This window comes from Astatotilapia calliptera, chromosome 6 (assembly GCF_964374335.1).
Source record: "Astatotilapia calliptera chromosome 6, fAstCal68.1, whole genome shotgun sequence".
Taxonomy (NCBI): Eukaryota; Metazoa; Chordata; class Actinopteri; order Cichliformes; family Cichlidae; genus Astatotilapia; species Astatotilapia calliptera.
This window is the reverse complement of record NC_137427.1, coordinates 444,236-467,758: the sequence shown is the minus strand read 5'-3', so window position 1 is coordinate 467,758 and position 23,523 is coordinate 444,236. Positions and strand designations below refer to the sequence as shown.

Below are 23,523 nucleotides of genomic sequence, written 5' to 3'. Positions count from 1 at the left end.
AACACGTCTCCGGTCACTCTAGAATAGAATAGAGTAGAGTAGTCCTTTATGGGTGCTCCACCCGACAGGAATTCAATTCAGTTTTATTTATAAAGCACATCAAGGCGCTTTATATTACACAATAATACATACAGAGAAAAACCCAACAATCATATTACCCCCTATGTGCAGCACCTTGGCGACTGAGGCACCGACCACAGTTGGTAGGTGGGGTTATTAGGGCTTACCTGTGATGGTTTACCTGAGACAGGAGGATCTGGCGATGGGCTCCAGGGGTGGCAGGGGTCAGCCAATGATTTTTTTGGGTGGTGTTAATGACCCTCTGGGCAGACTTCCTGTTCTCAGTCATACCAAACACCAGGAGAGCTCGCTCTCCACTGATCATCCTCATCATTTCTGCTTCACTGGCAGGGCTAGGGGCCAGGACTCTCCTCTTCGTGTTTTTGGGGATGTTGCTAACTCCGGGTCCGATAACAGGCACCACACCCGCAGTAGATGCGCTCGGTGTGAGGTCTCGCAGCAAGCTATCAAATACGGCGCATTTCTCGGCTTTTTAAGAAAAAATGCTATGCATCGCCAGGTGTTTCATCGGATTCGAGGTGTTGCCTCCTTTGACAGTATCAGCTTAAAGCACTTGTTGCTGCTGAGTTTGCATATTTTGTTGTGAAGTACAGCCAGACTTTGACCGCTTCACCTTGGGCATTTTTAATCTGTAGCTCTGCTCTAAAAGAACGTACGTACCTGGGCCCGCCTACTATCCTTGGAAACGTAAAATGATTGGCTAGAATCTAAAGTGTGTCACAGCTCAGGAAAATAAAGCACCGAAATGTGCGCTGCTTTTCGGTCTGGTTACTACCGTTTATGTCAGAACCAGTGCCATCATGGCACCGGACACCGGTACCCATCCCTAGTCACGTGTGCTCCGCGACATGTCTGTGTGGCTGCGAGCAGAACATGAGCACAGCATGAGGTGCTCTCAAAGCTGTTTTGACAGAATGAGTCACCTGAGGAGGTGTCCGTGAGTCTGCCCCTCCCTGCTCAGGCGGAGGCTGAGTGTCTGCTGCCTCCTGCTGGCAGGTCGTTGCAGGAGTGAGACTGGAGAGTGGCAGGTTAGGTGTGAGGTCAGACAGATGCTTAGATTACAATAGAAGGCCTTTATTGTCCCTATACAGATGGACAATGATATACAGAGAGGAGAGGAGAGGGCAGTCGATGATCTTTTGTGTTGTCTTGACTACACTTTAGTGCAGCTGCCGTACCATACTGTGATGCAGTAGGTTAGCAGGCTCTCAATGGACGCTCGGTAGAAGGTCAGCAGCAGGTTGGAGTTCAGCTTGTACTTCCTGAGGACCCTCAGGAAGTGCAGCCACTGTTGGGCCTTCTTAATGACCGCTGAGATGTTGTCTGTCCAGGAGATGTCAGCAGAGATGAGGACACCAAGGAACCGGAAGGTGTGGACCCTCTCCACACACTCCCTGTTGATGTAAAGGGGGGCCAAGTCAGTGCTGTGTCTCCTGAAGTCAACAATGAGCTCTTTGGTTTTCTTAGTGTTCAGTGTCAGGTTGTTCTCTGAACACCAGGCCTCCAGCTTCAGGACTTCCTCTCTGTACTCTGCCTCGTCTCCCTTCGAGATGAGTCCGACTACCGTGGTGTCATCAGCAAACTTGATGATGAGATTGTTGTTGTGGGTCGGACTGCAGTCGTAGGTGTAGAGAGAATACAGGAGGGGGCTCAGCACACAGCCCTGTGGGGAGCCGGTGCCCAGTGTGCGAGTGGAGGAGAGATGGGGGCGGAGCCTCACAGTCTGGGGCCGGTTTGTTAGAAAGTCCTTTATCCAGACACATGGTGCTGGCGTCCACGGTGCGCTCAGGTCATCTCAAGCCTGCGTGCTGACAGCTGCTGACAGCTGCTGATGGCTGCTGTGCGGCATTGGTCTGTCAGGGTCGCCTTGAGGCGACTGCTGTTGCGATTTGGTGCTATAAAAACAGAGCTGAAGCCTCTTTCATCAGATGACCATGACCTTTAACCTTTAACCTGACTCACAGGTTAACACACCTGAAGGTGGCGGAGCTGTAAACTGCCCAAACTCCTGCCTTAATAGAGCTGCTCACACTGATCAGAATCAGAATCGTGTTTATTGGCCAAGTATATGTGCAGACACATACAGGGAATTTGGTTCCGGTAGATGGCGGCTCTCAAGCACAGCAATGTAAAACACACACACACACACACACACACACACACACACACACACACACACACACACACACACACACGTCTATATATACACATTACACATACGTACACAAAGCTGTGTAAACCAACTATAAATAACGAATCTAAACTTATATACATAAATACAGAAATGAATGAGGTGGAATGAATACTACAGAATGTACATAAGGTGCAGCTGCAGTCTGGCAGTGGGAGCAGTGTGACAGGTCAACTGTTAAGAAGGGAGATGGCGAGGGGAAAGAAACTGTTCCTGTGTCGGGTGGTCCTGGTCTGCAGGCTTCTGTACCGTCTGCCAGAGGGCAGCAGATCAAAAAGTCTGTGTGCAGGGTGTGAGGGGTCTGCGATGATTTTCCCTGCCCGTTTCCTGGTTCTTGAGAGGTACAGATCCTGGATGGAGGGCAGGGGCGTGCCGATGATCCTTTCTGCTGCCCGTACAGTCCGCTGCAGTCTGCTCCTGTCCTGTTTAGTGGCTGCTCCATACCAGACTGTGATGGAGGAGCACAGGACAGACTCAATGACCAGTGTAGAACTGGATCAGCAGCTCCTGTGGAAGACTGTACTTCCCCAGTTGTCTCAGGAAGTACATCCTCTGCTGGGTCTTTGTGAGGATGGAGTTGATGTTGGTCTCCCACTTCAGGTCCTGGGAGATGGTTGTACCCAGGAACTTGAAGGTCTTCACAGTCGACACAGGGCTGTCTGATATGGTGAGGGGGAGCAGAGTTGAGGGATGTCTCCTGAAGTCCACTGTCATCTCTACAGTGTTAAGAGTGTTCAGCTCCAGATTGTGCTGACTGCACCAGAGTACCAGCCGCTCAACTTCTTGCCGGTTAGGCAAGATCAGTTAATCAGTGTATTGATTATTGTCACCTGGCTGCTGCTGTGAGGTGGACTCACAGGTCTGTGACCCCGACCGTTTGTCTACCTGTAGACAACTGTAGCTGCCTCCACCAGTGTGTGAATGTGAGAGTGAATGAATAGTGGCATTGTAAAGCGCTTTGGGTGCCTTGAAAAGCGCTATTTAAATCCAATCCATTATTACCTGAGCGACAGACTGCACATTTTCCACAGGTATGTGGAACAGGTGACGTCAGTGGTTCACATCAGTGGAGGAGGGAAAACAAATAAAGTCCAAATAAAAGTGTTACACGCTGGTATCATTTCAGCGTCCAACAAAAACATGAAACCACTTCAAACGAGTGAACAGGAAGTGCAAAACACTCATTCCTGCAGCTCTGTATCTGTAAAGCTTTTATTCTGAAAGCCTCTTCACCGGTCTGTCTGTGATCAGAGGACTCTTACTATGAAAAGTCTCTGAGGTCAATTCCCTTCCTGAACTCTGCTGCAGAAAGATGGCACTGGGAAGCTGGGGCTGGTCGAGTTTAAGGTGCTGTGGACCAAGATCGAGAACTATCTGATGAGTACAGGCCGGGAGAGCGTGATGAAGGCGAGGGTGGTGGAAAGATTAGTACACCGGTTCCTCTGCGCGCTCACCAAACCTGACACGCACACATTCTCACTAATCAGGTGTTATGACACCTAGCAGCAGGCTGCCGCTCTTTCATGGCGATAACGTCTCATTTGTAGCCACAAAAGTTTAACATTATCTCATGCAGAGCTTAAATAATGCATCAGAGCACCACCTAGTGTTGGGTTTTTGCCACAGCTGCCCCAAATTACCAGTATCAATAGTTAATCTACCAGTGTGCACAAACACTTTAATCTAAATTAAATTTTTAACTAAAATAGATAATTACTGCTGTTACCATGGACTCAAATGTACTTTTTTACTTAAAAAATAATAAAGCATATTATTGTCTGTGAAGGTTCTCAGTCATCCAGGTCATCGTAGTCTAAGGAGCTTGGAAAGAAAAGTGTCTGGACTTCCTTAAGTTGCTTTAAGACATTTCAACTATCAGCAGAGAAGCTTCTTCAGTTCTAGGATCAAATGGTGGAGAGTCCCAGATTCAAACCCAGTGGGATGATAATAATAATATGTTTTATTATTATTGTTTTATTATTATTTTTTATTATTATATGTTGTTAAGATAAATTATTAGTTAGTTCATTCCTGAACAGAAGCAAATTTTGGTGGTTTGACGTTGTGATTTATTAATTAGTGACGGCTCAGAGACGTCCACACTGTAAAAAATATTCTTAGTTTGTTAACTTGTTTTTGACAGGCGCTTTAAATCTGTTCAGGACTGTATATGATCATGTTGCCTGGCAACCGCATTAAAATCCCAGGTGAAACCAGAGCGCGTCACTGTCAGATCTCTGGAAGGTGGCGCGACCGCTCGCTGGAGCGACCGCTCGCTGGAGCGACCGCTCGCTGGAGCAGCCCTCTTTGTTCTACAGTCTTTGTGCAGCTGATCGCACAGCTGGTGTTGGAGCTTGTTGGTCTGGTGACTCAGGCGGGCTCTCCATCAGTCCTCGTTTATAAAGTGCTTTAAGAACAGTGGCGCTCAGTGGGGTAATTAGCCTGTAGCGCTTCGCGGCCCGTTTGACTCGAGCTAAACATGTAAAAGAATGTTTGTGGCAGCTGCTCGAAGCTTTATTGATCTGCTGTGATATTGATAGTATCGATTAGTTTGGTCCTAGCGCTCCTTCATCCTCCATCCGCTGCGCTGCCTTTACCCTAAGATACACAACTTCTTTGTGCCCAATTACAAAAGAGGCAGAGTTTGCTGCAATCAAACTCCGCCTCTTTCATGTGATCTCGCTCGTAGCTAGAGTAATGAATCCCAGACGTGTGCCTGATCATGTAATTGCACACCTGCTGCTTCAGTGACGCCGGACAGCGAACCCATCCTGGAGCCAGAGGTCATTCCACCGGGCATAGGCGTGCTGATCTGACGCCGCTGTGATGCGTTTCTGTTGTCAGAGTCTAGCGTGACAGGGACGTGGACAATTCAGGGTCCATGAGGTCGGCGGTGGAAGACGCAGGTGAGCTTCGTCAGGCCTGTTTGCTTGCTTGAGTGCTTACCTGTATGTGCTCACATGTGTGACCTCTGACCTCTGTGTGCTGCAGGTTTCTCCCTGAACAATCCGCTCCATCAGGTCCTGTGGCTTGCTACAGCGAACCTGATCTCACCATCGACTTTGACAACTTCGTGGGCTGCTTGGTGCGTCTGGAGGCCATGTTTGGTGAGTCGTCGCAGCCCTGAGTCACAGATGTTTCCATCTTCATCCTCCTCTTCATCCTGTCCATTTCCTCTCTGCAGAAGCTTTCAGCGCTCTGGAGAAAGACGGGTTGGGAACCATCGAGCTCAACCTGATGGAGGTACCATCTTCATTATTAACCACACAGCCATCCTCACTCAGCGCTGAAGCAGGCTCCACCTACTGGTGACTCTAAGCAATTAAGAGTTGACCTTTTCATGACCCTTGAAGGGTTCCTCACCTGTAAGGAGGCGGAGCTCTGAGTGTAATGAAATGACAAAACGGTGAACAAAGTTTTTTATTAATATTCAAACCCAAAACAAAGACACAGCACCTCTGCAGGACACCTTTAAAGCTGCTGAGACTCTTATTTAGAAAGTCTACATGTTTACTTCCTGTTCACAACAGGAATTTCAGGTGAATGTGAAGCTGCTGGTTTCTCGTTTATAACCAATCTATGGGTTGGACGGGTCGTAGCTTTATTCAGGAAATGAAACTTTATTCTGAAAAACAAAGTTTGGTTTTAAGCTGAGTTGTCACCCCTGGCAGGCTTTTATTTTGAAAGCCCAGACTTGGTGCGGGATCACCTTTGAAAAGATTTAGGTGTGTTTGGTCACATGATTTAACACCTGTGTTTGTGTCTTTGCAGTGGCTCAACGTGTCGCTGCTCTGAGGTCCTCGAAACGCCAGGTGATGAACCTGCTGGGTGCTGGTTTCTGATTGGTTAATCCTCCCTGTGCTGTGATTAGCTGAGTGTTTCATAATGTAACCTTTCACAATAAAGAGAATATCGAGAGCAGGGCTGTCTGTCCTCTTTGAAATCAAACTTCATGTGTTCAAAAAGTTCGCCTCAGCCTATCATCCAATGAGAAGAGGGTCTCTTTATGACATCATCACTGCATTCTCTGGGAGGCGAACTCCTTGGCCCACCTCAGAGCCTTGGTGATGTCATTGCTGTTTCCTGTTCCCTTGGCAACCACCTCTGAGCCACCGGCGCTCCCGTTGAGGTGGTAACACACAGCCACTGCCCAATCAGAAGCGACGAGGGATGGCGAGACCTGCAGAGGAAGGGGCGGTCAATTAGGCGCTTCCTTTTCCTGATCAGACATTGTCCAAACAGCTCTGAGAATGTTCACCGTGTTTTAGTGATAGAAAGCTACCGTCAATAGAGCACTGTTACCACGGTAACTGACTGAGCATTTAACTGTCTCCTGGAAGCAGAAAAGTTTGATCTCAGAATTAACAAACTCAGAGTTTCATTTACACCTTTGTTTAAATAAGAACGGCTTTTTTGATGTCACATCCTGTTAAGCCTCACATTTAAGACAAACATCACAGTGGGCGGAGCCTGGCTGCTTAATGGTAGTTACCTTGGGAACCTGACAGGCACACAAAACCTTGCCAGAATGCCTCTGGTGAGCGAGCAGCATCACATGACTGAGAGGAGCAGTGGAGCTCAGCTGGTTCACCGTCTTCATCAGAACCTGAAACATTAGAACCACATCAGAGCAGAACCTCAGTGATCCGACAGAACCAGGCTCAGGATGTCCCCGCCCCTCCCTGAGCCTGGCTCTGCCGGAGGTTTCTTCCTGTTAAAAGGGAGTTTTTACTTCCCACTGTCGCCAAAGTGCTGCTCATAGGGGGTCATATGATTGTTGGGTTTTTCTGTCTGTATTATTGTAGGGTCGACCTTACAGTATAAAGCGCTGTGAGGCGACTGTTGTTGGTGCTGCATAAATATATTGAATTGAAAGTTCTTCGTTCCCACTGTCACCTAGTGGTAGGATGCTTCTTGAGGCACCTTCTGTGATTTTGTGCTGCATGAATCAAACTGAACAGGGATTAAAAGCATGAATTTAAAGTGTGTGAGGCTTCATTAGGAACGGTCTCTACGTACTGACAGAGAGCTGGTCTCCACCAAGTCCACCAGCAGCTCCGTCCTTCCGTGTTTCTCCTGCAGGGCCTGAGCTTGCACTGCCGCCTGAGAAAAGCATGATGGGAAAAGAGTGTCAAAGCAGCCACACACTCAAACTGTCCCCCATCACACAGTCAGGTGGATCACACGTAAATCACCTGGGTTTAATGACATCATCAGCAGAGCACCAATGGGTGGGGGTGTAATCAGCTCTGATTGATTAGCTCTGCGTGCGTCTCAGGGCGTGCTCACCTCTCTGGTCTCCAGTTTCCTGACGGCGGTGTTGCTCGTCCTCTGCAGAGCGCGGAGTCGACTCTGCAGCTCTCTGCGCTGCCACTGTGGGATGGGGGTGTTATCCACAGCCTGGGAGACACAGCACAGGGTCAAAGTGCACACAGGCTCACACGGGACGCTGGGACGTGTGCTGTTCCTGGGTCAGTCCACAGCCTCATACACAAACTGTTTGGGTGTCTATAGATAATATTTCCTCTGCTGATTATAACTCACCTGTTTAAACTCTATAACGTTTGGATTGTTAGGGGCGTGGCTTCTCTGACTGACAGGTCATCGTACTTACATCTGAGAGGACGCCCACCTCCTTGGAAAAGCACTGGGCAGTGTCCAGGCAGGAGGGGGCGGAGCGTCCAAGTCTGGCTGACAGCGAGTCGACGTCCTGAGATAAAACGTGCCCCGCCTCCCGAGCCTGAGAGCACAGAGTGTTAAAAGAGCTACGTCTCATTTTATTCCACCTAATCATTATGTCATGACTTCACTGACCCGTGCCGCTTCCTGTCCCGTCACGGCAACGATCCGACTGATTCCTTTCACCAGCTGCCTCTCAGAGACGATCACCAGGTCCTCGATGGCGCCGGTCTGCAGCAGGTGACTGAACACAGAGACGGCCGGCAGAGCGCCAGGTGACACGTCTACACCTGCTAGTTAAACTTAACCTCTCAAACAATGACAGGTCACATGACATCTGATTATCCTGACTAATGGCAGCTGTAATATAACTGTAAATAAAAGATGGAATGGCTGCTGTGACGTCATCCCCTGGTTTCTTATTTAAAGCATGTTCACCTCCTTTTAACCTGAGGGGCGTGTGTGTCTGTCTGTGTGTCTGTGCCTGTGTGTGTGTGTGTGTGTGTGTGTGCCAGTGTGTGTGTGTGCCAGTGTGTGTGTGTGTGTGTGTGTGTGTGCCAGTGTCTGTCTGTGCCTGTGTGTGTGTCTGTCTGTCTGTGCCTGTGTGTGTCTGTGTGTCTGTGTGTGTCTGTCTGTGTCTGTGTGTCTGTGTCTGTCTGTGTCTGTGTGTGTCTGTGTGTGTGTGTCTGTGTGTGTGTGTGTCTGTCTCTGTCTGTGTGTCTGTGTCTGTCTGTGTCTGTGTGTGTCTGTGTGTGTGTGTCTGTGTCTGTGTGTGTGTGTGTGTGTCTGTGTGTGTCTGTCTCTGTCTGTGTGTCTGTGTCTGTCTGTGTCTGTGTGTGTCTGTGTGTGTGTGTCTGTGTGTGTGTGTGTCTGTCTCTGTCTGTGTGTCTGTGTCTGTCTGTGTCTGTGTGTGTCTGTGTGTGTGTGTCTGTGTGTGTGTGTGTGTGTGTGTGTCTGTGTGTGTGTGTGTGCCAGTGTCTGTCTGTGCCTGTGTGTGTGTCTGTCTGTCTGTGCCTGTGTGTCTGTCTGTGTGTGTGTGTGTGTGTGTGTGTGTGTCTGTCTGTGTCTGTCTGTGTGTGTGTGTCTGTCTGTGTGTGTGTGTCTGTGTCTGTCTGTGTGTGTCTGTCTGTGCCTGTGTGTGTGTGTGCCAGTGTCTGTCTGTGCCTGTGTGTCTGTCTGTCTGTCTGTGCCTGTGTGTCTGTCTGTGTCTGTCTGTGTGTGTCTGTGTCTGTCTGTGTGTGTCTGTCTGTGTGTGTCTGTCTGTGTGTGTGTGTCTGTGCCTGTGTGTCTGTCTGTGTCTGTCTGTGCCTGTGTGTGTGTCTGTCTGTCTGTCTGTGTGTGTGTGTGTCTGTCTGTGTGTGTGTGCCAGTGTCTGTCTGTGCCTGTGTGTCTGTCTGTGTGTGTCTGTCTGTGTGTGTCTGTCTGTGTGTGTGTGTCTGTCTGTCTGTGTGTGTCTGTGTGTGTGTGTGTCTGTCTGTGTGTGTCTGTCTGTGTGTCTGTCTGTGTGTGTCTGTCTGTGTGTCTGTGTGTCTGTCTGTGTGTGTGTGTCTGTGTGTGTGTCTGTGTGTGTCTGTGTGTGTGTCTGTGTCTGTCTGTGTGTGTGTGTGTGTCTGTCTGTGTGTGTGTGTGTGTCTGTGTGTGTGTGTGTCTGTCTGTGTGTGTCTGTCTGTGTGTGTGTGTCTGTTTGTGTCTGTGTGTGCCTGTGTGTGTGCCTGTCTTCATGAGGACCAACAGTCACACACACCGGTCCTCACAAGTTTGAAGCCTTCTTGAGACTCAAAATGTGGTTTTAGTGTCAGGGTTATGTCAATGAAGGTCCTCAATAAGATAGACACACATACAAGCCCGTTCAGCTGTCTGTGTGTGTGTGTCTGTCTGTGTGTGTCTGTCTGTGTGTGTGTCTGTGTCCAGGTGAGCACAGACTCACGTTCCACAGCAGAGCTCCACAGACGTCTGTCTGTCCGACTGTTTGTCCAGAAGCTCGGTCACCGGCAGCTCCACTGACACGACCCGAACAGGATCAGGATACACCTGCAGAAACAGGTGACGGTGGCAGGTGAGACAGCAGGTGAGACAGCAGGTGACCCAAAATGCGAAGTCTGAGCTCACCTCATCCACTGTCCTCAGGCCGCTGATGCCGCGAGCTCTCTGGAGGGGAAGCTCCTGACTGTGAACGATCTGATTGGCTGAGATGATGTCATTAACGCACCTTTCCACTTGCTGCAGCTGTGACACGCTCAGAGAGCCCTGAGGACAACACACAGACGCATCAGAACCTGCGCGGCCTGCACCATGCCGCCATTGTCGGGCTCACGAATGGCGGCCTGACCTTTACGCTGAAATCGAAGCGAAGGCGATCGGCCGACACGTGCGAGCCTCGCTGCTGCACCGAAGCACCCAGAACCTTCCTCAGGGCGAAGTTCAGGATGTGCGTGGCCGTGTGCTTAACCATGCAGGACAGCCTGTGCACCTGGAACCCCAACAGGAAACAGGAAGTCAGCAGAGGAAACAAGAAACACTCTTACAAGGTGAGATCAAATCATGAAAGGCAGCAACAAAGAAACTGAACACGGCTACACGACACAGCGCCGACGGTAAAGAGTGAGATCAGCACAGGTGGAGGTGACAGAGTCGCCACCAGACCCAAGGCAATTCTGGAGGAGGCGGTGCCTCGAGTCAGCGTCGCAGGGAATCAATCTGTTTCACTCGTCCAGGATTTGAGGTTGATGGAGGAATTTGAGAATTCTCACCGCTTTTGTTCATCGTGGTCACAGAATTGTGGTCTGATTAAACTGAAGGTTAGATGTGATGAGCGGAGAGATGATCCCAGCCCGACTTTGGAGCCATCACCGTTTGTCCAAAGCATCGGGTCCACATGTGAATAAATGTGCGTGTTTAATGTGCTCAAATATGTTTCTCTTCCTCCTAAAGTAAAAGACGTAAAGAGAGATCGACCCACCAAGAGTCGCCGCAGTGATGTGACTGATATCAAACTGTGGACGCTGACACAGAGGTCACAGATGCTTTAAAGCCAACACGTGGCGGCTCAACAAATTTAACGAAGCGAGCCCGAGATTCTCCGTTCAGATGACCGTAGCGTCTCCATCGCTGTTGAGTAGTCGAGGTTTTTTGCTGCCGAACTTTTCGTGCTGCTGGTTTTTGCATTGTTGTTTCACCTTCAGACCGAACTAACTGAGCTTCAGAGCGACAGCGGCCTGAGAGCAATCGAAGCTGCAATCAAGCACTTTGATGCCACAGCTCCGATTTCATGCTGCTCGTGTTCGGTCCGTGTGTGGGAGCGCTGGGCTGTGCACACACCGTTACTCTGGCCCTTAGTGAACTGCCCCTTTAAATGTCAATTGAACCCAGCTGTTTACCTGATCCAGGTGCAGCTGGAGCTGGTCGCCGGTCTTCAGGTTGTCGGCCACGGTGACCCGATGGACCACGTAGCCCCCCGCCCAGACCACCGCCTCCACAGGAAAGAGCACGTCCTGAGAGACAGGAAAGAGGTGGAGTCATAGGGACACAAAAATGTTTCTCACGATGCACTGAGGGAGGCGCCTGCTGACCTGCAGCTCATACAGGGTGAAGTAGCCCTGGTCATGTGACTGGCCCCCCTGCTCGGCGTAGAAGCAGGTACGGTCCAGTATGACGCTGCAGCGCTGACACTCGGAGACCTCCGACACCAAAGCCTGCCCGTCGTAGAGTGCGAGAACTGTCGCACGGCACGGTGGGAACACTGGGAGGAAGTATGTGGACATCATTAGCTGACCACCGAGGCTCAGGTGTGTTACCTGTGCAGGTGGAACATACCGTATCGACCCTCGGCCAGGCGGTAGTCATATTTGAGACTGTCGTCGGTGTGAGGAACGCCAAGACGCTGCAGCTCCGTCAGACTGAGGACGTCCAGTGTCACCTGGGCACGGTCACCTGCCTGCAGCTCTAAAGCCACCTGAGACACACAGACAGGTGTGTGGATCTCATTCCAGTAGGCAATGAAAACCTTTGTCTTTTCAGAATAAAAGCAGCCTTCTCTGTCCTTCACAGTAAAAGCCCTCACTGTTTCCAGATTAAGACGAGTGAATTAAGCCCCACCTTCTGGTTCTCGGCAATCAGGCGGTCCAGCTCCTGGCGGTCTACATGGACCCCCCTTTCCTCCAGGATCAGGTCCACCAGGTCCAGAGGGAAGCCCAGGTCCCGGTGGAGAGACCAAGCCACTGAGGCTGCCGGAAGAAAGGAAATAATTAACCAGGTATGAACACCTGAGCCCAACAGGTGGGCTCGGCTCAGGCCATCGTCAACCTCAGACTGTTAATTAAAGGCTTCATTAACATCCTGATTAACTCAGGTGTGTTCACGAGGTGTGTTCACGTGTCAGAGTCTGGACCTGGACTGACCGGGGAAGACTCCATGTTTGTAGTCCTTCCTGCTAAGCGTGCGCTCGATCAGCCTGCTGCCCTGCTGCAGAGACGACAGGAAGTGAGCCTCGTTCTCGTTGATGATGTCCACAATCTGGAAGACAAACACCATCTGATGACAATTTCCTGCTATATCACGTGACCCAACTTTCATGATCTGACTCTGAAAGTCAGGAGCGATGAGGTCAGAGGTCATAATACAAACTCACCCGGTCTGTCTCCTGGTGCAGCTCTGGATAAATGTTACCCTGGCAACAGAAACCAGGTAATCGATAAAACAGCCTTCAATTTACTGTAAAATGCAAAATAATGTCAGTTCAGAGGCATTATGGGATGGTGTTTTACCAGCAGGTCGGCGACGGTGGGAACTAGGCTGGCGAGCGTTCCCTGGGGAGCACGAAGGACCTCGACACAGAACCGAACCGCCCGCCGTAAAATCCTCCTCAGCACCAACCTGACACCCACACACAGGTAAACATAAGATGCCTGCTTCTGGCGTCACGCTGACAGCTGATTGGTAGGTGACTCACTCGGCTCCTGACATGCCCGGGTAAACTCCGTCAGCGATGCACACCGATAATGTCCGGACGTGGTCAGCTACGACTCTGTAGGCCAGATCCACCTGACCAACATCCACCGCCCCCATCCTGCCCCTATACGGCTCCACCCCCGACCTCTGAGGACATGGTACACGTGTCACCATGACAACCTGTGCAGGACACCTGTGTGTGCTCTTGTGTGTGCCGGCATACCTGGTGGATGGCGTGCAGCAGCGGTGTGAACAGATCTGTGTCATAGTTGGAGGTTTTGCCCTGCAGGACGCTCACCAGTCTCTCCAGACCCATCCCAGTATCCACGCTGACCTGGGGCAGCAGCCGCAGACTGTGGTCCACCTCCCTGAGACGGGATGGGACCAAGATTCAAGACAAAGGAAGTGCTCTACGCATGGACTAAAGTAACTACGCATGGACTAAAGTAACTACGCATGGACCCTAAAGTAACTACGCATGGACTAAAGTAACTACGCATGGACTAAAGTAACTACGCATGGACTAAAGTAACTACGCATGGACCCTAAAGTAACTACGCATGGACTAAAGTAACTACACATGGACTCTAAAGTAACTACGCATGGACTCTAAAGTAACTACGCATGGACTAAAGTAACTACACATGGACTCTAAAGTAACTACGCATGGACTCTAAAGTAACTACACATGGACTAAAGTAACTACACATGGACTAAAGTAACTACACATGGACTCTAAAGTAACTACGCATGGACTCTAAAGTAACTACGCATGGACTCTAAAGTAACTACGCATGGACTAAAGTAACTACACATGGACTCTAAAGTAACTACGCATGGACTCTAAAGTAACTACGCATGGACTAAAGTAACTACACATGGACTCTAAAGTAACTACGCATGGACTCTAAAGTAACTACACATGGACTCTAAAGTAACTACACATGGACTCTAAAGTAACTACACATGGACTCTAAAGTAACTACGCATGGACTAAAGTAACTACACATGGACTCTAAAGTAACTACGCATGGACTCTAAAGTAACTACACATGGACTCTAAAGTAACTACACATGGACTAAAGTAACTACGCATGGACTCTAAAGTAACTACGCATGGACTCTAAAGTAACTACACATGGACTCTAAAGTAACTACGCATGGACTCTAAAGTAACTACGCATGGACTCTAAAGTAACTACGCATGGACTCTAAAGTAACTACGCATGGACTAAAGTAACTACGCATGGACTCTAAAGTAACTACGCATGGACTAAAGTAACTACGCATGGACTCTAAAGTAACTACACATGGACTCTAAAGTAACTACGCATGGACTAAAGTAACTACGCATGGACTAAAGTAACTACGCATGGACTCTAAAGTAACTACACATGGACTCTAAAGTAACTACGCATGGACTAAAGTAACTACGCATGGACTAAAGTAACTACACATGGACTAAAGCAGACCTTCCCAAAGTGTGGGGCCCGCCCAGTGCTTTAAAGTTTGCCATACACACACAGTACGGTAATATTACGTTGAAGCACAGTACGTGGGAGGGGGAGATACAGGAGAGGTGGAGGAAGATCTCAGCCTGGTTTTCTCTGTGGTGGGGTTGGGTGGACTGTCCCAGGCTCTGTGGGGCCGGGGGGCGCTGCTGCACTGGGCCCCGGTCTGGATGGGCCTGGGCCCCCTTTCCCTGGCGGGTCGCGGAGTATGGGGGTGCCTACTGGGGTCAGCGGGGGAGCTGGCCCCAGGGAGGGGTCACTTGCCCCTCCCTTCCTTCCCTGCCCATCTCCAGCTGCCTCCCTCTTCCCGCTCCACCACAACCACCCACACATGCAGGGCCTTGGAGTAGGGGTATGTCACCAGGGTGCAGAGGAGGCTACCCCCCCCCCCCCCCCCCCTCTGTCCCCTTCTGGCTGCCTCTGCCTCAATTTTATCCCACAACTTAGACATTCACATTACTCACACTCTCATTACACATACATATAGGATCTTGGGGGTGGGCACGATACACGGAGTCCAAAGTACCATCAGGGTGTACACCCCACCCCTGGCATCGTTGCCCACCTCTCAATTTTAAATACACGTAGACATTGAGGGCTAGCAGGAGGGACTATGCGCTTACCTGCTGCTCTCTGGCAGGTAGCTCTATGCCCTCCTGGGTTTTAAATGCACCTTAGAACACACATGCATCAACACTACAATGAGCGGGTGGAGGGAGGTTTGGAGTCTTCTCTCACCCCCGTTCTCTGCGGCCTGCTGGAGCAGGGGGGGCTAGGAGGAGGAGTTGGCCGTCCGACTGCGGTCTGGAGTGTGGGGCCTCCCTGCTGCTGCGGAGTCAGGGCGGTCTGCCTCCCCCCACTGCAGGGAAAAGGGTAACACCACCTGGGTCTGGGTGCAGTTCCCCCCCCCCAGGGGCAAGGGTACCTAGACCCGGTTCGTAGAGTACGCTTGGGGAGTGTGATCGTGTGTACAACGTCTCTTTATGTCTGTCTCCACGTTGGTTGAGTGTGGAGTAAGTGCATATGAGAGCATGAGGGTGGGAATGGATGTTTGTGTGTGCCTGTATGTCTGTGTCTATATGTCAGGTTGGGTGTCAGGCGCCACCTCTCTGGGGACATCTCAGGCCCTCCAAGGTTTGGAGGCCTATCTCCACCCACCACCACTTCCCCTGCCAGTGGCGGACTCCCTCAGGTGTTGGTGTGTTGGTGGTTCTTTGTGTCCGGGGGTGGGTGTCCAGGTACACACCGGCTCACTCCTTGGCGGCCGCTTATCGGGGCCTGGAGCCTGGGGCTCGCTCGGGCCACTTCGGAGGTGGGGTGCCCTCGGCCTCTCGGCCTGGGGCTCGGTCACTCAGGCACAGCTGGCTGCCGGCGTCACTGCAACCCCCCCTGGCTTCTGCTCCGCGGCTGCTGAGTGAGCCCTCATCTGGGACTCTCCTCAGCTCTTTCTGGGACAGTGGCGCGGCTGCCCCTCTGTGGGTCTTCCTTGGTCTCTTGTGTTCTGGGGGCCTCTGGATGTCTGAAGTTTTGATCTCCTCCATACCTGCTTCATGCCCTGGAGGACGGGGCTGTGGCCCCCCCACACTCCCTAGCAGATCGTTACATGGAGAAACCTTTGGAATGCAAGCATGCTGATCCACACAGGTATGCACACAGGTGTACACACGGGTATTCACAGACGCGGACTACAGCTTTCTTGGCTGCTGCCTCAAAGCACATTGTACGCTGTCTATCTTGCGTGCTGCACAATATCGTTTATTATTTAGTATCTACTGATATCTACTGCTAGCTAGTTTATTGTGATGGTGCTTTTTTTTATTATGTTGCTCTTTGTTGTTTGCTTTCTCTTCTGTTTTTTTTCTCCATACAGGTGGCCCAGGTGTTTTTTTTCTTTTTTTTGTTTTTTCTTTCTTCCCCCCCTTCTCACCGTCTCTTCTCCCCTTTGGTTTTCTTTCTCTCCCTCTCTTTCATTCTCTCTCCCTGTCCTATCCCCCAGTCATGTCTGTCCTGTTTGTAGCAACTGAAAATAAAATAAATTCATAAATATAATAAAGGTAAATCAAATGGACCAATATGGCAAGACCATGATGATCCACTTGGTAAAATAAATCCGCTTGGCATCTTTCTTGGCCTTAAGACAACAATTCTGATGCTAAAGATCCAAACAGGACACAAAAAAGAGAGAGAGAGAAAAAAAAGGAAGCACAGTACGTATCACTCCGCGAGGCTCCTCGGTAGCCGTAATGCTCCGACAATCCATCAAGCCTCTGTAGCTTAGCAAAGTTGTACTAAAACATTTTTTGACAGATTGCTGAGCGCCGTGCAGCACATAAAATCGGTTCGCGGCCATCAAGCACAACCAGAATTCATACATAAGGCGCGCTGTCAACTTTTGAGAAAATGAAAGGATTTCAGGCCATGCATGGCGTTAGCGTGGTTAGCTCGTTAGCGTGGTTAGCTTGTTAGCACGTTGACGCCGTCCAGCCCCACGCACGGGGCGATGTGCAGTAACTCGTTAACGGAGATTTGCCGTGTCCAGCTTGTCGCTGCCTGCAGGCGAAGCGATGGGGGAGGAGGGGGAGCTGTGTTCAGTGAAGGAGAGGCGAGGCCGAGTAACGTTGCGTAGAGACAAAAGTGGACGAAAGAGAGGCAAACCTATGGCTCCACAACTATAATTATAACGTAACATAGACTATATTGATATAAACGATATTGTCACATTTTATATCTCGTATAAAAATATATCGATATTTTTAAAGAACCTCGATATATCGCCCAGCCCCAACTACACATCACCTTGTTTTACTTACACATATTACACAGGTAATGTTCCATTCAAACAAAATCGCGGGTCTTCCTCTGCATCACATAGGTATCACTTTCTAGTTTTAACATATTGTAACGATGGTTAAATGTTATTTTACAGTGACAGGTTGGTTATCTCTGCACGCTGTTGTTGTTTCTTTAAGATACATACTTGGTTGTGCTGCAGGAAAAAGGGAGTTAATGTGTGCAGGAAAGGGAGGGGGTCTTCGTTGTTGTGTGACTGTACGCGGCTGAAGTGAGGTGTTATATGAGGGCACTCTCCCCTGAGTTAACGGCCCGTTTGCCTGTGTTACGGAATAAACGGACAAACTGAGATCAAAACGTCTGGTTCTTGAGAACGTTAAAGTGTAACGATCCCATCTTTCCCAAAGTCTCTCTCCTTTCTCCCTCTGCAGCTGCAGTGAGAAGGTAATCTATTCCATATGATGGATTACGTTAATAATGTCTATGACCAGCTTCCGTGTGGGGGGGCTTGTCTGCAACCAACATTTAGTAATCGCCTTTTTGCATGCAACCATAATTATTTTCAGGAGTTTTCCCAAGGTACATGGTACTAAAGGAGAAGTCCAGTGTTACTTCAAGCACATCCACCAGTATTTATCTCTTCCCAAAAGGTCTTCAGTTTAGGGCATGACCAGAAGACATGGAAGCAACCTGCAGCGACCTCCCCGCACTCCCTCGAAGCGCCTGAACCACTTATTTTGGATTTCTGCTTTGGTGTGATGAAGAATCTACTTAAATTCTGCCATCCAAAATCTCGCCATGTTAAAGAATTTATGCCTCGAGGTGCTTTATATAATCAATGACTGACATATGTTGTTGAGCTCTTTTTCATAGATATGAAACTTCTGTACACTTTGCCTATAGTACCTCTTATAAGGTTCTCACCATAAGCATCCACAAATATTTGGATCACCCCCTAGCATCTGCGTCAAGCATTCTAATTTCCTTCCGGAAGAAGCTCTGAACCTGTAGGTAACGATAAAAATCTTCCCTGCCGATCTCGTAAATCTGACACGTCCTCAAAATTGATCAGCTCCCCATGCTTCACTATCTTACAGATCGCAGTGATTCCATGCCTGGACCACTCCCTGAATTTATGTTCTAACAATGCTGGAAGGAAGCGTGGGAGATACGCTGGCCATCCCAGCAACCCTATTTCCCTATTAACTCATTCACTGCCATTGACGTCTATAGCCGTCAATGGCAGTGAATGAGTCAATGGGTTTAACTCATTCACTGCCAATGGCTGGCAGTGAATGAGTTAACACAAAGAATTGTAATCACATCTGCACATTTTTTCAGGGAAAAACTTACACATAAATTTTGCATCTGATATGCCTGTCGCAAACTCTCAAGAGACCCCAGAACAGACTGTATTGGGAAATCCATCAAAGAAAGCTCAATGTGCTTCCATTTTGCCTCAAACTTAGAGTTACACCAGCACAGAGGTCTGATCTGGGCTGCCAGATAGTAATCCTCAAAGCACGGTAGAGCCATGCCCCCCCGCTCACCAGGCAGCTGCATTGTTGCATATCTCACTCTCGGCCTTTTATTTCCCCATATGAATCTTGAGCAATGCATATCCCACTCCCTAAATTGTTTTGCTGGAACCTCCAGTGGAAGTGCTGCAAACAAATATAGCAGCTTTGGGAGGATATTTATCTTTATCGCTCTAACTCTGCTGCCCAGATCGAGGTGGAGCAGACCCCACCTCTCCAGATCTTCATACATCTTCTTGTTCGCCCGATTATAATTAACTTCATATAACAATGCAAGGTCTTTTGTCAGCAGGATCCCCAAATACTCCATTTGAGATTGATGCCATCCGAATCTATATCTTGCTACCAATTGTCTTGAGGGGTTAAAAAAAGAACGTCAAGATGTGAGTTTTTTGAATGTTTAGTCTATAACCAGACAGTCTGCCATATTCTTCCAGTATTTCCATAGCAGAGGAATTCCCTCTTCCAGGTTTCCTAGTGTTACCAGCACGCCATCCCCGTTGTAACCCCCTCGAGTGTCTTCCCTGATGCATTGAGCCAACGGCTCAATGAAAAGGTTAAAGAGCAGCGGGCTCAACGGGCAGCCCTGCCTGCAGCCACGTTGTAGTGTTATCCGATTTGAAAGGCTTCCATTAACTTTGATCCTCGCTGTTGGAGACATATAAATCATTCTTATACACTGAATAAACCCGTCACATAGCCCAAATCTCTTCAACACATGAAACAGAAACTCCCACCTGACCGTATCGTATGCCTTTTCCGCATCAAGCCCAATGAGAACTGTTCCAGTTTTCCCTTTAAGTATCTGGCCAATAATATGAATGGCCCTTCTGATATTATCGTGTGTTTGTCTGTTACCAATGACGCCTGTTTGATCCTCCAGCATGGGCATCAATGTACTCAACCTCCTAGCCAAAATCGCGGCAAATAGTTTATAGTCTATATTTAACACGCTAATAGGTCTATAACCTCTGGGGTCAGTTTTATCCTTCCCTGCTTTTGGTATGACAGAGATATACACCTCCCACCACGATGGTGGGAGCGCCCCCCCACTCAGAGTGTAATTAAAAGAGGCCTTTAGTAGTGGGATTAAGGGTTCCCTCATCTGCCTATACCACTCTGGTGGGAATCCATCACATCCTGGGCTTTAAAAGTCTTGAGTTTTGAGATCCCAATGTTGAGCTCTTCTGCTGATATTTCTCTGACGAGTTTTTCATTCTGCTGCTTACCTATAAATGGCAGATCTAAGCTGGATAAGAAATTCTGAATCTTATGGTAAATGGCCTGTATTTATATAGCCCAAAGCGCTTTACACATCCAGTCACACACAAATTCACACACTGGTGATGGCAGCTACATTGTAGCGCATTGACAGAGGCGAGGCTGCCGGACACTGGCGCCACCGGGCCCTCTGACCACTGGGCTGAGTCTCCATGATAATAGCCTAGCAGCTTTGGGTCCTGCCTCATACCACCGTTGTCTATTATATTTTAATTTTCTTTCAATTTCTTCACTTAAAATTTTGTGGATCTCCTGTTTAACCGGCCTCATCTGCTCCAACACACGGGGGCACCTTGTAACGGTGTGCAGTTGCTCCAATTTTTGCTCTCACCTTCTTTAGGACTGCACATTTTGCAATAATTTTACCCCTAAGGCATGCTTTAGCTGCTGGTCATGATGTCGGTTTGGATATGTGGTGAGAGGGAAACATGAAGGTGATACAAATCATACATATATACCAACAACACAGTGTACATCACCGTCACAACAGCGTTTGTTTTAGTTCAAAGGCTTTATGGTTTTTCCTGTAACACCTGGTGGTGTAGTCGGTGATTTTTTGTCAGTTCAGCCTTTTATATTATGTTTAACCCGAGTGACCACCCGGTCAGCTGGTGGGTAACAGGCATCTCCAAAAACGTTAGAGCACTTATGCAAATATGTGATGTCTTGATGAGTCGAGCAGATATTTGAAGTTTACACAGAAACATTCTCACATGAAAATATCTTAAAAGTTTATTTTGTGACCCAGAAAGAGTAACATTTCAAACTCCGCCCCTCTGTGTCCCTCCGCCACTGCTTCCTTTGAGTTTTGGACCAAATGCATTCTGGGATATTGCATTTCGTCATTTCGAGCTGATTGGAGACCAAAACAGCCAATCAGATTTTTTTGCATCCAAGTCTGTGATTGGCTGGTTTTGTGGCACAGATATAACGGTGTAGAGAAAGAGTCGAGCGCACACGGGCAGAAATGTTGAGAGCGCGAGCGACACAATGCGAGCGAGCGCAAATGCAAAAACTGAGTGAGAGGGGCTGGTGTTGTGTGTGTGTGTGTGTGTGTGTGTGTGTGTGTGTGTGTGTGTGTGTGTGTGTGTGTGTGGATAATAGCAAACACTGAAATACAGTTTTTGCATGCAGCAATGAATTTTGTTCACTCAAATTCAGCTTTTCTTCGCTCAAAATAAATTTCTCCTCAAAATGAAACACTTGCACCTGCAAACTTTTTTTACGTGCGCTCAGAATAGTGGCACAAAAATGACGCCATATTTCTGGGGCTAGCTTTAAACCCAATCCTCATAGTAATCCCGAATGATCAGATAAATCTCTGTCCTATTAAACAATCCTTCACTCTGTGGAGATCTTTACTAAAAGTAAAACAATAATCAATCCTCGAGTACATATCACGTCTCGCTGAATAAAATGTAATGCGTTCATTTTTGTGTAAATATCTCCAAATATCTATAAGCCCCAACTCAGCATTGTTTATACTTGTTTCTCTAATTTAGTTCCCCTCCGGTCTCGGCTAGTTGTATCCCATTTTGGATGGAGAATTGAAATCTCCTGCACATATACATGTTCCAACACTTTCTGCGGCAATAAGCCTGAATATCTCCTTAAAGAACCCTGTACTACTACCAGGGGGTGCATATATATTACACAGCGTGACGTCTTGCTGTTCCATTTTCCCTTTCACCAACACAAATCTTCCCTCTTTATGTTCTCCAGTAAACTCAAAAGCTTGTTTGGTATCAGAATGGCCACTCCTCTTTTTTTCCCAGTTCTATGTGAGGCATAATAAATATTTTTGATCCCCGTTCTCTTCCACTCCTCATGTTCTTCGTTTGATATTTGATATTTTGATTTTTAAACTTTGAAACTATCTTATGACTAAGGTAGTCTCATGTGGACTAAAGTGGTCTCAGGCAGATTAAAAGGTCTAGGTGAGTCATGTACAGTACCTGTTGTACTGCATGAAGACCAGGTTCCAGATCTCCACCACCTCTGGGCTGTCAGCGTTGACGAGCGCCGCCGCCTCTCGCCCACCGACGTGGTCGTAGTGGATCTCGGTGCAGGGACCACAGGGCCCCGTGTCCCCCATCTCCCAAAAGTTGTCCTTGAGTCCGAATGGCAGCAGACGGTGGGTGGGGACCCTGAAGGGACAGCAAGGGTCAGCTGACCTGTAGCAGTGCGGCCCCAGCTGCAGACAGATGTGCACCTACCCGATCTCCAGCCAGATGTTCCGTGTATCCTCATCCGCTGGCAACCCTGCTGCTGCATCACCGCCAAAATAAGAGACATACAGCCTGTCAGCAGGTATCCCGTAATGCTCTGTGAGGAGGCTCCATGCCATCTGACACGCTTCCTCCTGAGTGCACACAGAGCAGGGTGAGCCTCTTTTAAACAGGAAGTAAACTCCCACCTTAAAGAAAACAGGAAGGGGACCCACCTTGAAATAGTCTCCAAACGACCAGTTTCCCAGCATCTCAAAGAAGGTGTGGTGGTAGCCGTCCCGGCCCACGTCATCCAGGTCGTTGTGTTTGCCGCCGGCTCGGACGCATTTTTGGCTGTTGACCACGCGGCGGTACGACGCCATATTGCTACGAGGGTCCGCTGTGCCCAGGAAGATGGGCTTGAACTGTGAGCGCCACACAAAGATGGAGAGAAGGCTCTGATTGGTTAAATCACAAGGTTTTTTTTAAAAAAAAGTGCTTCTCACACGCGCGCACACACAATAAAACATACACACAGAAGGACATATACGCAGACCACTTCCTCCCCCGCCATCTGTGTTTACCTGCACAGGTGTGACAACTGTTGTTAATCTGGACTAAAATATTCAATAAAACGAAACATCAATAAAGTCTAATCGATCCGCAGTCAGCCTCTGACAGGCTCTTATTTTGAAATCTCCCGGTACCCCCGGACCGGGTCGGGTCTGTACTGACCTGGTTCATGCCGGCGTTGACGAACAGCAGGCTCGGGTCTCCTCTGGGCCGGACCGGGGAGGACGGGACCGGCAGGTGTCCGTGTTTGTCCCGGAAAAACTCCACGAAGGCGCTCCGGACCCGGGCGGCGGGCAGCGGCGGCGGTGAGCCGCTGAAGGAGCGCTCTGAGGCGGCGGAGAGGAAGCCCGGCGTCCCGCTGAGCGGCCGGAGCCTCCGCAGGAGCAGCATCATCATCCAGATCACAGCGAGCCGAGCCGAACCGGTACCGCAAGGACTGCAAGCTGCCAAGACACGCATGCGCACAGCCAGCCGTTTCTTCTTCTCGTGAGGGTGTAAAACCGTCAGAGCTGCGCCGCCACCTGCTGGTGTCACGGTGGAACCGCAGCGTGACGTCATACACAGCTGAGCGCAGGTTCTCCTGCAGAACATCAGCTGATCACGGAACCAGAGAGAAAGGTGACGTCACGGGTCCCCGTCGGAGAGTAACTAAGAACTTGTACTGCAGATTGAGAGTAGAGCTGTCTTTAAAGTCACGCAGCAGCGCGTTTCTGCTGTTTCATTGT

General features: G+C 49.1%; 1 protein-coding gene and 1 pseudogene across 3 annotated transcripts; one reads left to right on the top strand and one right to left on the bottom strand.

Moving 5' to 3' along the window:
* The first annotated feature begins 1,842 nt into the window (after nt 1–1,842).
* LOC113023348 (calpain-1 catalytic subunit-like) lies at nt 1,843–6,193 on the top strand (annotated as a pseudogene). Its single transcript, XR_013909368.1, has 5 exons — nt 1,843–1,860; nt 3,581–3,700; nt 5,124–5,178; nt 5,264–5,379; nt 5,457–6,193. The product of XR_013909368.1 is annotated as a calpain-1 catalytic subunit-like (transcript).
* aars2 (alanyl-tRNA synthetase 2, mitochondrial (putative)) lies at nt 5,679–23,389 on the bottom strand. Of its 2 annotated transcripts, none has more exons than XR_003272582.2 (22): nt 22,961–23,389; nt 22,462–22,650; nt 22,235–22,380; nt 21,974–22,165; nt 13,122–13,266; nt 12,900–13,045; nt 12,715–12,823; nt 12,579–12,617; nt 12,349–12,463; nt 12,047–12,174; nt 11,765–11,903; nt 11,521–11,690; nt 11,329–11,442; nt 10,281–10,421; nt 10,061–10,198; nt 9,879–9,982; nt 8,087–8,195; nt 7,887–8,012; nt 7,468–7,672; nt 7,292–7,375; nt 6,765–6,878; nt 5,679–6,452 (listed from the first exon to the last, which is right to left on the bottom strand). XR_003272582.2 is itself a non-coding variant. In XM_026169537.2 (22 exons), the coding sequence occupies exons 1-22, from the start codon at nt 23,387–23,389 to the stop codon at nt 6,288–6,290; spliced, it is 3,153 nt and encodes a 1,050-aa protein (XP_026025322.2). In that variant the 3' UTR covers nt 5,679–6,287. The 2 variants fall into 2 exon arrangements, 1 of the variants encoding a protein (XP_026025322.2); XM_026169537.2 differs by having other exon boundaries at nt 7,562–7,672.
* Between the last annotated feature and the right edge of the window lie 134 nt (nt 23,390–23,523).

What these genes read in the sequence shown, in the direction of transcription:
- aars2 (XM_026169537.2), bottom strand. Translation starts at nt 23,389, where the DNA reads ATGTTCTGCAGGAGAACCTGCGCTCAGCTGTGTATGACGTCACGCTGC. An exon ending in TCAACGCCGGCATGAACCAG is followed by an intron (nt 22,651 to 22,960) that starts GTCAGTACAGAC and finishes TGGCGCTCACAG; the next exon opens with TTCAAGCCCATCTTCCTGGG. An exon ending in GTGGAGCTCTGCTGTGGAAC is followed by an intron (nt 8,196 to 9,878) that starts GTGAGTCTGTGC and finishes CTCTGTGTTCAG; the next exon opens with TCACCTGCTGCAGACCGGCG.